General features: G+C 48.1%; 1 protein-coding gene across 1 annotated transcript in view; it reads left to right on the plus strand.

The window, feature by feature from the left end:
• TUBE1 (tubulin epsilon 1) overlaps positions 1–15,898 on the plus strand; it is a 119,159-nt gene that overhangs the window by 34,850 nt on the left and 68,411 nt on the right. The window contains exon 6 of the mRNA XM_029595244.1: positions 6,931–7,052. Coding sequence (XP_029451104.1) covers positions 6,931–7,052 — 122 coding nt within the window. The remainder of the gene's footprint in view (positions 1–6,930; positions 7,053–15,898) is intronic.

A 15,898-nucleotide genomic window follows, 5' to 3' on the forward strand; every position in this document is an offset into this window, starting at 1 on the left:
GGATGCCTGGAATGCCCTTCCGGAGGAAGTGGTGAAGACAAGAAGTGTGAAAGACTTCATAGGGGCATGGGATAAACACTGTGGATCCATAAAGTCTAGAGGACGTGAATGAATGTGGAAAAAAAGATTTGCATTCACAAAAAAGCGGGGAGTAGCTTGCTTTTTACGGCATTACTATCCCAAACCAAATAAGCCTGATACTTCACTTTCAATGCATATCCAGCATAGCTCTCTGCTTCAACGGCAGGGGAGAAAGTCTGATACTTCACGCATATCCAGCATAGCTCTCTGCTTCAATGGCAAGGGGAATGAAGATAAGTGGATCTATATACAGACCACCAACAAGAACTGAATTACATACTCTGGGTAAACAAATAAGCATGGGTGTAGCTTGCTTATTGCGGCAGTTACTATCCCTAACTAATTAAGCTAGATATTTCACTTAGATGCAGCTCCAACACTGCTCTCTGCATTAATGGTGGGGGTGGAAGGGAAATAGAACCAAAAGGTTACTAAGAGCCAAGAATAACAGATAAGTATGAGAAAAAAAAAAGTGCGGAACTTGCTGGGCAGACTGGATGGGCCATTTGGTCTTCTTCTGCCGTCATTTCTATGTTTGGGGAGGACCTGGAATTGATGAGGGTTTTGGGGGAGTCTAAAGTGAATAAGCTGCCAGAGGATAAGATGACACTCAGGAAATCTTTTCCACCTCGCTCTAGGTTTCATGAGGTGCGGCGGTTCTGCACTGTCTTCGGGGCAGAACAGGAGTCCGTAGGCAGCAGTCTTTTCGAGGCACCCGGAGACTTCCCTGACTGGGCTCCAACCTGGGGGCCGGCAGTGGTGAGGCTTCAAAATGAAGCCAGGCTGGTTCACTCTCTCGAGATTGCAGTGCACTGCCGTTTATCACAATTTTACGAAGAGTGGAACAAGATTACTTTGGACCAATGGGTCCTAGAGGTAATAAAGGACGGCTATGCTTTAGAACTTTTTCGCCCCATCAGAGAAGCTTTTGTGGTATCTCATTGCAATGTCCGAGGCGATTCAAGAAATGTGTTGCTTTCAGTTGCTGGCATGATAGGTACCGGTGGTGTCCAGGGAGCGCAGTCGCGGGAGATACTTGATTTACTGTGCCATGCCAAAAAAGGAAGGAGTTTTTCGTCCCATTTTCAGTCTGCAAAAGGTGAAATGTGATACCGCGAGTTCCCCATCTTTCCATATGGAAACATTGTGATAGCAGCAGTTCGTCAAGTGGAGTTTTTCGGACCTCACTGGAATTGATGGAAGCCTATCTGCACATACCCATTCGGGAAGAACATCAAAGTTTCTTCGTGCTATGGTTCTTGGGTAACTTTTCCAGTTTTGGGCCCTCCTGTTCGGTTTGGCAATTGCACCTTGCACGTTCACAAAGGTGACGGTGGTGGGGGCAGTGGCTCTCCGCAGGGAGGGGATCCTAGTTCATACATGTCTGGGCGTCTGGCTTATTCAAGGGAAATTGGAGGAGTTATGCCATCAGTCTGTGCGCACGGTGATGGATATGTTGCGGTCCTTGAGCTCGGTGGTGAATTTGGCGAAGAATCACCCAAGCCCTACTCAGATGCTGGAATACTTGGGGTTGAAGTTCGATACTCAGCTCGGCAGAATGTTTCTCACCTCGGAGAGGATTCGGAAGTTACAATCCCAGGTGGTGCGAATTTTGTGGATGCCAGTTCTTGGTATTATCTTTAGGTCCTGGGTTCAATGGCATCTATGTTAAATTTGGCCATGGTCTTTTGCCCACATGCACCCTCTACAGGGGGTCTTTTGTGGGCCTGCCCAGTGTAGGGGTGCTTTGGTTCATCCCTCTTGTCTGGACTGATCTGGGGTACACACAGGAAAGGAAAATTGGTTCTTACCTGCTAATTTTCGTTCCTGAAGTACCCCAGATCAGTCCAGAGACTCAGCCCCTTAATGTTCTCAAGACAGTTACGGCAAATCCATGTTCTGGCATGCTTACTGGGAAGAACCGTCAGAATGTATATATATAGAACCTAAAGAAGTTTGCTAGGTTGTGATTAGGCCCTTAGGTTGATTTTTGGTTTTTCTGTTTGAGGGGGTTCCAACCTTTGGATTTGGTGCTCATCCTCATTTAGGAGGTTGTTGAGGAGTTGTTACTCTATAGTTGGCTTGGGTACAGGTCAGTACTGAGAGACTGCAGGTGGCAGGTTTATGCATCTCCCCCCAGCAGATGGAGGCAGAGAACAAAACTTTGAGGCACTGCTACAAATCCGAGAGTGCCACCTGGAGTCCCTCAGTATTTCTTTGTCTCCAGCAGATGGTAGAGATGCAGTCTGTTAGTTTAAGTGAAATAAGATTAATTTAGGATTAGAGAGAAGATAGAAGACTGAAGACAGAGCTTCCAGAGGTGTTATGTTCCTTCATGAGCCATCGATTTGGTTGAGCAGGTGGAGTGGGGATTTAGAAATCCCTGGCCAGACTCAAGCCTTGATTCCAGGGGGAGGGAAAGCCAGGGGTCCTGGTTCCCTCACTCCTCCTGAGGTCCTCTCACACAGGTTGACCGGCTGCAGCGACCTGGAGCTCCCAGAAACAGGAAAGTAGTATTTTCATTTACTTTTACTGTTCTTGTAGCTCAGCAGGCTGTTTCTTTAAGAGCTTAAATTAAAAAAAAAATAAAAAAAGCTCAGCAGCTCTGAGGCCTGTTTATTTTTTCTCCATCGGAGCATCTGAGGTGTGCGTCGGAATGAAGAAGAAACCGTGCGGCTGGGGTTGTTATTCAGCACCCGAAGCTGGGACTGCAGCAGCTTTATTTTCTCCTGCTTAGGGTTATTTTATAGCTGCGAGCTGTGTTGGGCACGATGCCGTTTCCCGCTGAGCACGGGAAAGCCTGTCAGGCCTGTGGGGAGGAGGTGCTTTTGCCTTAATGCAGCCCTTCTCTGCCCTGCCTGTGTCTCTGGAGATGAGGGGGCAGACGCTGCACATGTGCTGCAGGCCCTGTGCAGGAGGCCCCGGGGGGGGGGGGGGGGGGGTGAAAGACTGCGGCCATTTTAGCTCCACATGGCAGGAGCCCGACATGATGGGAAAGGTAGGGACTCCCCTCCCCCACTTTCTCCTGTGTATCAGGAGTCTGGAGGAGCGGATGCAGGGGAGGACATGGCTCCCGTAGAGCAGGGCGAACGCTGCGGATTTTCCATGGATTTTGTTTTGTTAATGCACGAAGACTATCTTGCCAGGCAGGAGCTGACGACGAAGAGGCCTGCTTTCAGACGATCCGAGGCAAGCTGAAGCACCTCCCAGTACAGGGGGCATTTTGTGTCTGGATCTGGATTGATCGCAAAGGGAGGATCTTTCCTCCGAGGATTCTGATGGCGCTGATCCGCAGAGTGACGTTCCGCAGGACCCATAGATGGACTGTGGAACTGGTGGCTGATCCGCTTGGGGACCGGGATGCGGATGACATCCCTCTGGCAGAAGGGGATGACCTGAGGGTGGTCAGGTTATTCCATAAAGAGGAATTGCAGCCTCTCATCCCTCAGGTTCTGGAGGAGCTGGGGATTAAGGTTGCGCAGGAAGATTCTGACAATGATGGGGTAAACCCAGTGTTGGAGGGACTGCGTGGACCTCTGAGGGAATTCCCTTTGCCAAAGTAGGTAAAGAAGCTGATTGACCTGGAATGGGATTTCCCAGAAGCTGGTTTGAAGGTGGCCAGGGCTATGGCCAGGTTGTATCCCCTGCCGGAGGACACGTTAGAGCTGTGGAAACTGCCAAAAGTGGATGTGGCGGTGTCGGCGGTCACAAAGAGAATGATTCCTGTGGCAGGGTCGGCGGCCTTGAAGGATGCCCAGGACCTGGGATATCCTGTCGCAGAGGCTGTTTGAAGTCTCTGCTCTTAGCCTTAGGGCTGCTGTCTGCGCTAGTCTAATGCAGAGGTTCTGTTTGTGCTGGGCACAGAACGTGCAGGTGAAGGCAGCAGAAACCTCTGCGGAGCCTGGCCAGGAAGCTCTGTTGGGAGTGGCCTATGTGGCTGATGCCCTCTATGATATGCTTCAAACTTCGGCTAGGAATATGGTGTACACGGTAGCTGCACGAAGGCTTCTGTGGCCACGTAATTGTTTGGTGTAGCTTTATAATCTCCTCTTCAAAGAAAGGTTATTGTTTGGGGAGGATCTAGAGAAGCTGATGAAGCATTTGGAAGCTTCTAAAGGGAATAGGTTACCCGAAGATAAGAAGGGAACAAAGAAGACCTTACTGCCTTGCACTCGCTTCTGTGAAATAAGGAGATTTTGCTCCAGCAGAGGTTCTTCAGGCTCTACGCAGAAGCAGGGTTCAGCAAGGCAGTGGTCCTTTCAAGGGACCCGTAGACCAGCCAGAGAGAGTTCCGGACAGGGCTCTGGAGGTGTGAAGTCCGTCCAATGAAGGCGGACTGGTCCACTCCTCCTTGGTGGCGATTGGAGGAAGATTATCCCGGTTTTACGAATTGTGGACCAGAATCACTTCGGACCAGTGGGTGTTGGAAGTAATAAGGGAAGGCAAGGCTACACTTTAGAATTTTCTCGGCACCCCCCCCCCCCCCCCCCCAAAGATGCCTTCGTGGTGTCCTGTTGCGCTACGCCTGGCAAGCGGGTGGCTGTGCATGGCACTCTGCTGCGATTGCAACGATTGGAAGTCATCCTCCCAGTGCCACAAGAGGAACATGATCAGGGAAGGTATTCCATATTCTTTAAGGTTCCCAAGAAGGAGAGCTCATATTGGCCTATTCTGAATCTTCAAAGGGTCAATGTGGCATTGCGGGTACCATGTTTTTGGATGGAAACGTTACGAACTGTGATTGCAGTGGCGCACAAAGGGGCGTTTCTGGCCCCCTTGGATCTTACGGAGGCATAGCTCCACATTCCCATCAGAGCAGACCATCAGTTTTTATGCTTCACGATGCTAGGGGAGCATTTGCAGTTTTAGCTCTTCCCTTTGGGCTAGCTACTGCTCTGAGAACATTCACAAAGGTGATGGTGGTAGTGGTGGCGGCCCTCAGAAGAGAAGGGATACTGGTGCATCTGTACCTGGAAGATTGGCTCATTCGGGCAAAGTCGGAGATGGAGTGTCTCTGTTCCATTCAGCAAGTGATGGAGCACCTGGAGATCCTGGGCTGGGTGATAAACCGGGTGAAGAACCATCTGGAACCGTTCCAGTCCTTGGATTATCTGGGAGCACGATTTGACACCTGGTTAGGCAAGGTATTTCTTACCCCAGAAAGGGTGCTCAAGTTGCAGTCGCAAGTGGTTCGGCTGAGGGACCTGTCGGCCCCCAAAGTCTGGGATTATCTTTGGGTGCTACGGTCCCTGGCTTCTGTGCTGGATTTGATGCCATGGGCATTTGTGTACATGTGTCCACTTCAGAAGGCACGCCTAACCCAATGGAATCTGATGTCAGAGGAGTTTCAGCTGCCATTACCGCTCCAGGAGGAATCCAGGTCCAGTCTCTCATGGTGGCTGTTGTGGTTCAGTTTAGAGAAGGGAGTGGATTTGGCGGTTCCAGACTGGGTGGTAGTAACCACAGATGCCAGTCTGAACAGTTGGGGAACGATATGTCAAGGATCTACAGACCAAGGGCAGGGTTCTCCAATGGAAGCGTCCTAGTCAATCAACCTTCTGGAAACAAGGGCTGTCCAGAGGGTGCTGTTTTTCTTTCTTCCTCGGATTCAGGGACGGGCGGTACATGTGTTCTCGGTCAGTGCAACGATGGTGGCCCATATCAATCGTCAGGGCGGAACAAAGAGTCACTTGTTGGCTCAGGAGATTCACAAACTCTTTGCCTGGCGGAACTTTATCTAGCAGCACTTGCATCCTCTCACATGGCAGGGGTGGACAATATGCAGGCGGATTATCTCAGCAGACAACAGCGAGACCCATGAGAATGGGAGCTGTCAGCAGAGGCCTTTGCGCTCGTTCGGCACAGGTGGGGTGAACCCCAATTCGATCTCATGCCAATGAGGAAGAATGCCAAGACGACCAAGTTTGCAGCCGCCAAAGGGAGTTTGGCTCCACAGGGATCAATGCCCTAGTTCAGCCGTGGCCAGAGAGGATCCTGCTATATATCTTTCCTCTGTGGACACTTGTAGGTCGGGTGTTGCGTCGCATCGAGTGGCATCAGTGACGAGGGATCCTGGTAGCACTAGAGTGGCCGTGCCTTCTGTGGTTTGCAGTTCTGGTTCAGCTAACGGTAGATGGGCCTGTTCAGTTAAGCCATCTGAGGGGAGTGCTACTCAGGGACCCATCTTGTCGCAGCAGGCGGATCGCTTCTGTCTAGCAGCTTGGCTTTTGAGAGGTGACGTTTCTGCTTGAAAGGATATTCCAAGCTGTTGATTACTACTCTTCTTCAGGCTTACAGATCTCCACTTCTCTGGCATATATCAGAATCTGGAGAGTGTTTCAGTCCTGGTGTGGGGTCCATGACACTGATCCTTTGCAAGCGAATATTGCCCGGGTTTTGGCCTTTTTGCAGGAGGGCTTGTCGAAGGGGTTTGGCCTATAATTCTCTCCAAGTCCAGATGGCAGCCTTGTGTTTCAGAGGGAGGTTGCAAGGACGTAGTGCGTTTTCTGAAAGGAGTGAAGCATTTGAGTCCTCCCTGCAAAACACCACCCGTGCTCGTTGACTCCCCCAGCCTGAGCCTGCATGTGTTTCCTGCATAAAGGGAAAACAGTTTTCCCCACAGCCAATTTAGCTGGGTAAGTGGTTTTGAAAATTGCCCTTAGAGTGACTCTGTCAGGGTCACAGAAGGTGGCAGAGCTGAGATTAGGACTGAGGAACAGGGAGACGATGACTCATGCAAAGTCATGCACAAAGTCGGCGCAGAGCAGGTTTTGCATTTGAATTTCTCACTCTATTCTCTTTGGGTATACTTACCTAACTTACTGTTATTATCTGTACTCGTGTTCACAGGGCAGTAGGACACAAGGTGTATGGACATCAGTACCGAGAGCAGATTGTGGAGAAGCTGAGGCGGGCAGCGGAGCAATGTGATTGCCTTCAATGTTTCTTTGTCATCCATTCCATGGGAGGAGGTAACATCATTCCCTGCTTAGCTTGTTAGCGTACAAGATTTAAATGGGTCACAGAATAGAGGGAAAACTAATGAGGAATCGGGAACAGAACGCGCAAAGTCTAACGATGCACTCTTGATTATTATCAACTTGCAGCGGTAGTCAGCCCTTGTAATAAAAGTATCTGAGCAGTAGTACTTTATTTCTTTTACATACCTTTGATGTTCCATCTTCTTCCATGAGTGACCTCAAAGCGGATCGCAAAACAAATATTAAGTAACACTCAGAACTTTGGTCGAATGTCATTTACATTCATGGTTGAATCAAATTTACGTGCCTTAACTATTTTCCTGAAAGTGAGGTAAAATGGCTCAAGGCATAAGGGAGCATAATAACCAAAGGCATGAAGTCTCATGTAGAATAGACTAGCCAAAACTAGAGGGGAGGAAAAAAGAACCATTTGGGAAAAGAAGTCGAGAGAGATATTCAGGAGCTTGATTATCACACACACTTGTAGATGAAGCAGAGGTTTTTGAGTTGTATCTTACTTTCAGTTGTGAACCCAGTAGTATTGATATTATGTGGTCAGTTGCTTTTGGCCCCTATCAAGATTCTATCTGCGTGAGGTGCTTCAAATGTATTGTGAGATTCCATTAAATAGAGATTTGCAGAGGAAGTAACATCATGGGCTAAGATGGCAACTTAATTTGGGAGTGGGTACCAGCCTCGATAAAACTATCCATATAAAGTACTGAACCCAGTGTAGTAAGTCCTCCAAGAAGTGACTGTCGAGAGGATGAGTATTATGATGACTAAGCTGAGGCCCCTAGGAGACCATCCTCCCCCAATCCCAGGCCCCAATTTATTGGATCTAAAATGAAGAGGAAACAATAATAGAATCATGTAAGCTTTATTATACAAGTTCACTACATTCATTGCTTATCCTGTGAAGCTGGTCAGATAATCCTGAACCCCTATCTAAGATTTATATTACCTAAACTTCAGTGCCTCAGAAGGCTTTTGGCCAATTGAAAAGACTTTAGGGTGGTTCTTTCCCCTCAGTCATCTCATGTTGTGGCTTGGGAAAGGGACCTTAATGAAAACTGGTCGCTGGATGAATGGAAAAGCCTTAGCCATTCTTTGGGGAAGGGCCTTATTTCTTCTTCACATATAGAGAATGGATATAAGATGTTATATCGGTGGTACCTGACTCCAGATAGAATACATAAGATACACCCGACATTATCGAATCAGTGTTGGAAGGGATGCCGGAAACAGAGTACTTTCTTTCACATGTGGAGGAAGTGCCCTAAAATCCAAATTTTTTGGACGGCGATATCTAATTGGCTGACAATAATCTATGGTATTAACATTTCACTCACTCCCTCTCAAGCACTTCTAAATAAGGACAGCACTCAAGTATCCATGGTTCAAAATGTTTTTATTAAATATGTAGTGACCGCAGCTAGAGGAGCCTTGGCACGAGTGTGGAAGGACACCTTGGTGCCTAATATACAGGAGGTTCAACAAAGGATGGTCCACATACACACTTTAGGGGAAATTACCGCACATAAACACAAGACTTATTCTAAGTTCCAAAAAGTGTGGCAGCCTTATGTTCAATGGCAATTAACATCCCACGTTTAACATAAACCACTTGCATACTGCCTTAATGCGGAATACTCTCTCCCTATTTTTAGTCCTTACCAATAGAACAGTGGGGACTGGGCTTTTGACTGCAAATTTATACAATATCATAAGGGACGGTTCACAAGGGGAATCTTGGATCTTAGGGATGAGGTTTGACTTATTTGCAGATAGAGGTTGGTAACTATGGCATATCAGGGAGCGGAAATTTTCGTTTATATCCTTGGTACTCAAGTGCTTTTCTATCTTACTTTATGTCAATGTTTATATATGCTACTTTAATCTGCATCACTTATCACTATGGTGTGAGTTGGGGGGGGGGGGGAAGGGGAGGAAATCAGGGGGGGGATGATTAAAATGGCAAGTATTCTGTGTGATTTATTACGGTTATAGTTGATAACTTTATGTCGTCAAATATTGGATCGCATAATATTGACTTGTATCTTCTCCTTTCTAATAAAAATTTATAAATTAAAAAAAAAAAAAGACTTTAGGGTGTGCCTCTTTACTGCTGGGACCCTCTGCAATGTCTAAGGTTCTCAGCACTTCCTGTGGCCTTCTTTGATCCTCCATGCTGGGGTTCCTGAAAATACCCAGATCATTCCAGACAAGTGGGTTTATGCATCCCTACCAGCAGATGGAGACAGAGAACAAAAATCGTGAGGCACTGCTACGTAACGACAGTGCCAACTGCAGTCCCTCAGTATTTCTCTGTCTCCAGCAAATGGTAGAGGTGCAAACTTTCAGTCCTGACTGGTCTGGCGCTTTGGAGATTTGGAGCTGCTCCCTGAGGTGCCAAGTTCCTTGGTGGATCAATCCTCGAGTTGACCCGGGTAAACAGGGGGTTGGATAACCCTGGCTGTTGCAGCCCGCTGGATTCAGGGTACCTGATAGCCAGGTGTCTGGCTCCCTCTTCGTGCCCCGAAGTCCCCACCTGTCCACTGCTGGCTCTCTCAGGGAAGTATCCCTTTTGGGTTTTCTTGCCTTTTTGTCTTGTTAGCTAAGTTTTGTTTAAAAAAAAAAAAAAAAAAAAAAAAAAGGAAGAGGATAGAAGAGGGAGAGCCAGGAGAGTCAGTTTGCGGTGCAGTGCTGGGGGAGGTTGACCTCCAGAGTTGTCGGGGTCGCTGAGGGAATGGGAGCACCATGTACCGGCACATGATTGCTGAGATTTCCCTGGCGGGAGCTCTTTTTTGTACTCCACAGCCTTTGTTTTTCTGTCAGCCAATTTTGACACATGCGGTTTCTTGCCACTACTGCAGCTGCCATGTGCCATCAGTGTTAGGTTGGCAGCGCGTCTTGTGGTCTTGGCGGCCACGTGGTGCGGCCTACATTGCAGTGGGGTACATTTGTGTGGCAGCTCGAGTGTAAACAGGCCGGATGGCAGAGAAACCGCATGTGGAGGCCTGCAGAGCCTGTGGAACTTGGTCAGCCCACTTGAATTCCCTTTCTGTGTGTACAGATTGTACCGAGGGGTGAGAGGGATCCTCTGCTAAGGGTTCTAAGGCCAGGGGGGCCGCTTGCTCAGCAGGGCCTGTAACAGGGTCCAAGGTGGGAATACCGGCTTCCAGTACTCCCGAGGGGAATCGCAATCAGGGGGTGCTGGCAGGTTGGGAATCCAGTGACTCCCCTCCACCTCTTTCTCCTGTAGGGCAGGATCTCATGGAGGGTTGTGATGGAGCAGAGTCAGAGCCCAGTAGCCCTGAGAGGTCATCTGAGGGCCCATGGGAGTTTTTCCCTGAATTTGTCTTGCTCATGCATGAGGCCTTCCTGGCAAGGAAGGCAAGTAAACGGAGACCCAAGGAGAGGCCTTCAGGTTACATCCAAGAGATCTCGAGTGGCCTCAGAGGGGGCCCTCTGGGCCTTCTGACGATCTTCGGGGGGTCCCGTGCAATGCGTGTGGAGATAGAACTCAGAGATCTGGATGACTCTGATGAGCCTCAAGGGGATGTGGCATCCTCTCCAGCTGCGGATTCAGAGGGGAGTCCAGATGCTGATCAGAACCCGGATCCGGATGGGACCAAGGACAATCTGGACTTCGTTGAGGGATCTGGGGCTAATGATCCACCTGTTTGAGAGAGGAGCTGTGTCCCCTTATTTCTCAGGTGTTAGAGAAATTTGGGGTGAAGTTGGCTCAGGAGGAATTGGATAACAAGGGCGTCAACCCGGTCCTGGATGATCTGTAGGGTCCGCCTAGTGCTTTCCCGATACCTAAGAAAATTCAGAAGCTCATTAGCTGGAAGTGGGACTCCCTGGTGTCAGGCTTGAAGGTTGGGAGAGCAATGGCAAAGATTTATCTTTTATTGGAAGAGCATTTGGACTGCCTTAAAATGCCTAAGGTGGATGCGATGGTTTCAGCAGTGATCAAGAAAACCTCTATTCCGGTGGCAGGGGCTGCCGCTCTGAAAGATATCCAGGATCACAAATTGGAGGTTCAATTGAAACACATGTTTGAGGTGGCAGCCTTGAGTCTCCGGGCTGCGGTGTGTGCTAGCACGATGCAGCACGCCTAATTATGTTGGATTCAGAAACCGAAGGAATGGGTATCTGTTGGAGTGCTGTCCTCCACCCAGGCAGCGTGGCTGGAGGTAGAGGGGGCTTATGTGGCAGATGCTTTATATGACCTGGTGCACACTGTGGCAAGGATCATGGTTTCTGTGGTGGTTGCACAACGGATTCCATGGCTGCACAATTGGTTGGTGGAAATGTAGTCCAAGACTCAGTTATGTAACCTTCCCTTTAAGGGGAAGCTTCTCTTTGGGGAGGACCTGGATCAATTCATGATGTCCTTGGGAGAAACCAAGGGCAGTAGACTTCCAGAGGACAAGAAGTGCACTAAGAAGAACTTTCCCGTTCATCCTCTCTTTCGGGAGTCTAGGAGATTTCGATCTGGTAGAGGGTCTTCCTCCTCCGGTCCTAAGCAGTCATCAGGTCATCAGCAATCCATGTACTGGAGATGGTAAGGGATGGTTATGTCTTAGAATTTTATCATCCACTAAGAGACACCTTCCTGGAGTTGCACTGTTCTCGAAACAAACGGGAAGCATTGGAGGGGATTCTGCAAAGGTTGATAAGCTTGGAAGCAATACTTCCAGTGCTGCTGAGCAAAAAGGAGCAGGGAAGGTACTCCATCATTTTGTGGTTCAAAAAAAGAGGGCAACTTCCGTCCCAACTTGGATATGCTTAAGGTGAACTTGAGTTTGCGGGTGTCATGCTTCCGGATGGAGACGCTGCATATGGTAATTGCGGCAGTTCCTGGCATCTTTGGAGCTTACCGAGGCTTATCTGCATATTTCCATTCGAAAGGACCACCAGAAGTTCCTGCAGCTCAAGGTGCTGTGACAGCATCTCCAGTTTCAGGCTCTTCCCTTCGAGCTGGCCACGGCTCCTCGAACCTTCATGAAGGTGATGGTGGTGATAACGGCGGCCTTGAGAAGGGAAGGGGTGTTGGTACACCTATACCTGGATGATTGGCTCATCCAGGTGAAGACAGAAGAGTGCGCTTTTTCAGTGCAGCAAGTGAGGCATGTCCTGAGCTCGTTGGGATGAGTGATCAATGTGGCAAAGAACTACCTGGTTCCATTTCTGTCTCTGGAGTACCTAGGAGCCCGCTTTGATACCCTGAGGGGTAAGGTGATTCTGACAGCGGACAGGTTGACAAAGTTGCAGGAGCAAGTTTCTCGACTTCTGTGCCTCCCAGTTCTGAGGGTCTGGGATTACCTGCACTTCCTGGGCTCCATGGCCTCGACGTTGGACCTGGTTCTGTGGGCCTTTACTCATATGCGTCTGCTGCAGGAGGGCATTCTTGTCCCAGTAGGATCCGAGGTTAGAAAAGTATTTTGTTCCCTTGCCTCTGCTGAAGGATTCCAAGTCCAGCCTGGCATGGTGACTGTCGAGGAACAATTTGGAAACAAGAGTGGACCTTGCAGTTTCGGATTGGGTGGTGCTGACCATGGATGCCAGTCTCCAGGACTGGGGAGCAGTGCCCCTGGGATGTTCGGCCCAGGGTCTCTGGTCAGTGGCGGAGAAGGCCTGGTCCATCAATCGTCTGGAGACAAGAGTGGTGCGCAGGGCTCTGAAGGTGTTTCTGCCTCTGGTCCAGGGTCGAATGGTTTGTGTGTTTTCGGACAGTGTGACAACGGAGGAGTACATCAACTGCCAAGGAGGAACAAAGAGTCACACTGTGGCTCAGGAAGCTTGACTACTGTTTGTGTGGGCGGAGCATCATCTCAAGGGGATTGCGGCCTTTCATGTAGTAGGAGTAGACACCATGCAAGCGGATTTCTTAAGCTGACAGCAACTGGATCCTGGGGAGTGGGAGCTGTCCCCAGAAGCCTGGAAATACATTTGTGCCAGATTGGGCATTCCTCAGCTGGATCTAATGGCGATGTGAGCCAATGCAAAGACAACAAGGTACTTCAGTCATAGAAGAGAAGTCAGTTCGGAGGGGCTAGATGCTCTAGTATGCCCGTGGCTGACAGGGATTCTTTTGTATGTGTTTCCTCCGTGGCTGCTCAAAAGGCGAGTGCTACGTGAGATAGAAGCGTATCCAAGGTCAGTGGTTCTGGTGGCGCTGAAGTGGCAGCGTCGACCATGGTTCGCGGACTTGGTGCATCTGATAGTAGATGGTCCTCTGTGATTGGCTCATCTGCAGGAGTTGTTGTGACAGTGTCCCCCATTTTCAGGTTGAGAGGATTGCTTTTGTCTTGTGGCTTGGTTTTTGAGAGGAGGAGATGGCACATGAAGGGATATTCGGAGCCAGTAACTTCTACCCTCTTCCAGCCTAGGCATCCTTTTACATCCATGGCTTATGTCAGGATTTGGATGGTGTTTGAGACCCGGTGTTTTCAGCAGCTGTTGGATTCTCTGCGGATGTCCATGCTGCATATTTTGTCCTTTCTGCAGTAGGACTTGTCCAAAGGTTTGGCTTACAGCTCGCCTTGGGTTGTCTCAGGGGCAAAGTGCAGGGCAGACCTTTGGCTTCTCATTCTGATGTCATCCGTTTCCTGAAGAGGTTGAAGTATTTGAAACCTCCAGTTTGCAAGGTGTGTCCAGATTGGAACCTCAAAGTAGTCTTGAGGGTTCTCTGTGAGCCTCCCTTTGAGCCTTTGGGACGAGCCTCTTTGAAGGATCTTACGTTAAAGATGTTTTTTCTGGTGGCAATTTGCTCAGCCAGACAAATCTCTGAGCTTCAGGCTCTTTCTTGCCATGACCCTTTCTTGTGTGTTTCTAACGACAAAAGTTTCCTTGAGTACAGTGCCTTCTTTTTTGCCAAAAGTGGTTTCTTCCTTCTATGTGAATCAGACAGTGGAATTGCCAGGGTTTTAATTTTATTTATTTATTTATTTATTTATTTATTTATTTATTTAGAGCTTTTTTATACAGACATTCATGATACCAGTCATATCGGTTTACAAGAAACAATGGTGCAATAACATTAAATATCAACATGAACATTAGGCGAAAAGTGAAAAAAAAAAAAAGTTACAATAAAACAGGGGCACTCGAACTGGGAGGAGGAAGAACCAGAGGCATGGGTAACTCAGAAATAAATAATATCTGGTCATATACTCAGGACTATAATAATAACATGTACTCAGGACTGAATACTATCAAATATATAAATAATATCTTATACTCAGGGCTGTAATAAAATCGTATATTCATGACTAAATAGTATCAGGTCATAAAACTCGGAACTAACTAATATAGAGTCAGAAGCCATGTCAGGGTTGGGGTACATCAACTGGAGGACCATGGCGAGTTATTGTAGTTGGGGCGGTCATAGATCAGGGAAGGCTTGTAGAAATAGTCAAGTCTTGAGTTTCTTTCTGAATGTCAGCATGTAGGGTTCTTGTCTAAGGTCGGGGGGCATGGTGTTCCAGATGGTTGGCGCCGCTGTCGAGAAGGCTCGATCTTTGGTGGATGAGAGGTGTGTGTTGGTTTGGCTGGGGGGGGGGGGTGTAGTGAGCCCTTGTAGGCTTCTCTGATGGGTCTAGAAGAGAAGTGCAGCATGAGTGGGTAGTGTATATCGATGGGTGTTCTGTTGTAAATAGCTTTATGGATGATGGTGAGACACTTGTGTAGAATTCTAAAGTTTACAGGGAGCCAGTGCAGGTTTTTCAGGATGGGTGTGATGTGGTCTCTTCTGTTGGAGTTTGTTAAAATTCTGGCGGCCGAATTTTGTAGCATCTGAAGTGGTTTGGTGGAAGAGGCGGGAAGGCCTAGCAGAATGGAATTACAGTAATCTAATTTGGAGAATATAATGGCCTGGAGTACCGATCTGAAGTCTTGAAAGTACAGGAGCAGTTTGAGTCTTTTTAGTACATGAAGTTTGAAGAAGCAGTCTTTGGTGTTTTGGTGATGAACTTTTTTAGATTTAGCTGGTTATCAATTATAACTCCGAGGTTTCTTGCTTGGCTGACCAGGGTGTTGGTGTGAATTGAATGTAGGTTATCGTTGTGGTTGAGAGATATAAGGAGCATTTCTGTCTTAGACGTGTTAAGAACAAGGTTTAAGGTAGTAAGGAGGACGTTGATATCTTGGAGACAGTTGTCCCAGAACTTCAGTGTTTTTGTGAGGGATTCGTTTATTGGGATCAGGATTTGGACATCGTCAGTGTAGAGATAGTGTTTGAGTTTAAGATTCGTAAGCAGCTGGCAAAGGGGAAGAAGGTATAGGTTGAATAGTGTAGGAGACAGAGAGGAGCCCTGTGGAACACCTCTTGTGGTGTTGATGAGCGGAGATTCCTTATTGTTGATCTTTACTTTGTAGCCTCTGTTCGTGAGAAAGGAGTCAAACCATTTGAAGGCCGTACCTGTTATCCCGATGTCCGAAAGTTGTTTAAGGAGAGTGGAGTGATTCACCATGTCAAATGCTGCCGAGATGTCTAGGGAGTATTAGAAGGAAGGAGTGACCAGAGTGCATACCCATGATGAAATGATCTGTGAGGGAGATGAGGAGAGATTCGGTGCTTAGTGCTTTGTGAAATCTATATTGCGATGAGTGGAGAATGTTGTGATCTTCCAGGTATTCTGATAATTGGATGTTGACTATTTTTTCTATGATCTTTGCCAAAAAAGGTAGGTTGGAGATGGGGCGGAAGTTGTTGGGTTCTCTAGGGTCTAGATTTGCTTTCTTGAGAAGGGGTTTGAGGGTGGCAATTTTTAGGATGTTCAGGAAGATTCCTTGAGATGGTGAGCAGTTTATGATGTCCGCTAGGT

This window comes from Rhinatrema bivittatum, chromosome 3 (genome assembly GCF_901001135.1).
Source record: "Rhinatrema bivittatum chromosome 3, aRhiBiv1.1, whole genome shotgun sequence".
Taxonomy (NCBI): domain Eukaryota; kingdom Metazoa; phylum Chordata; class Amphibia; order Gymnophiona; family Rhinatrematidae; genus Rhinatrema; species Rhinatrema bivittatum.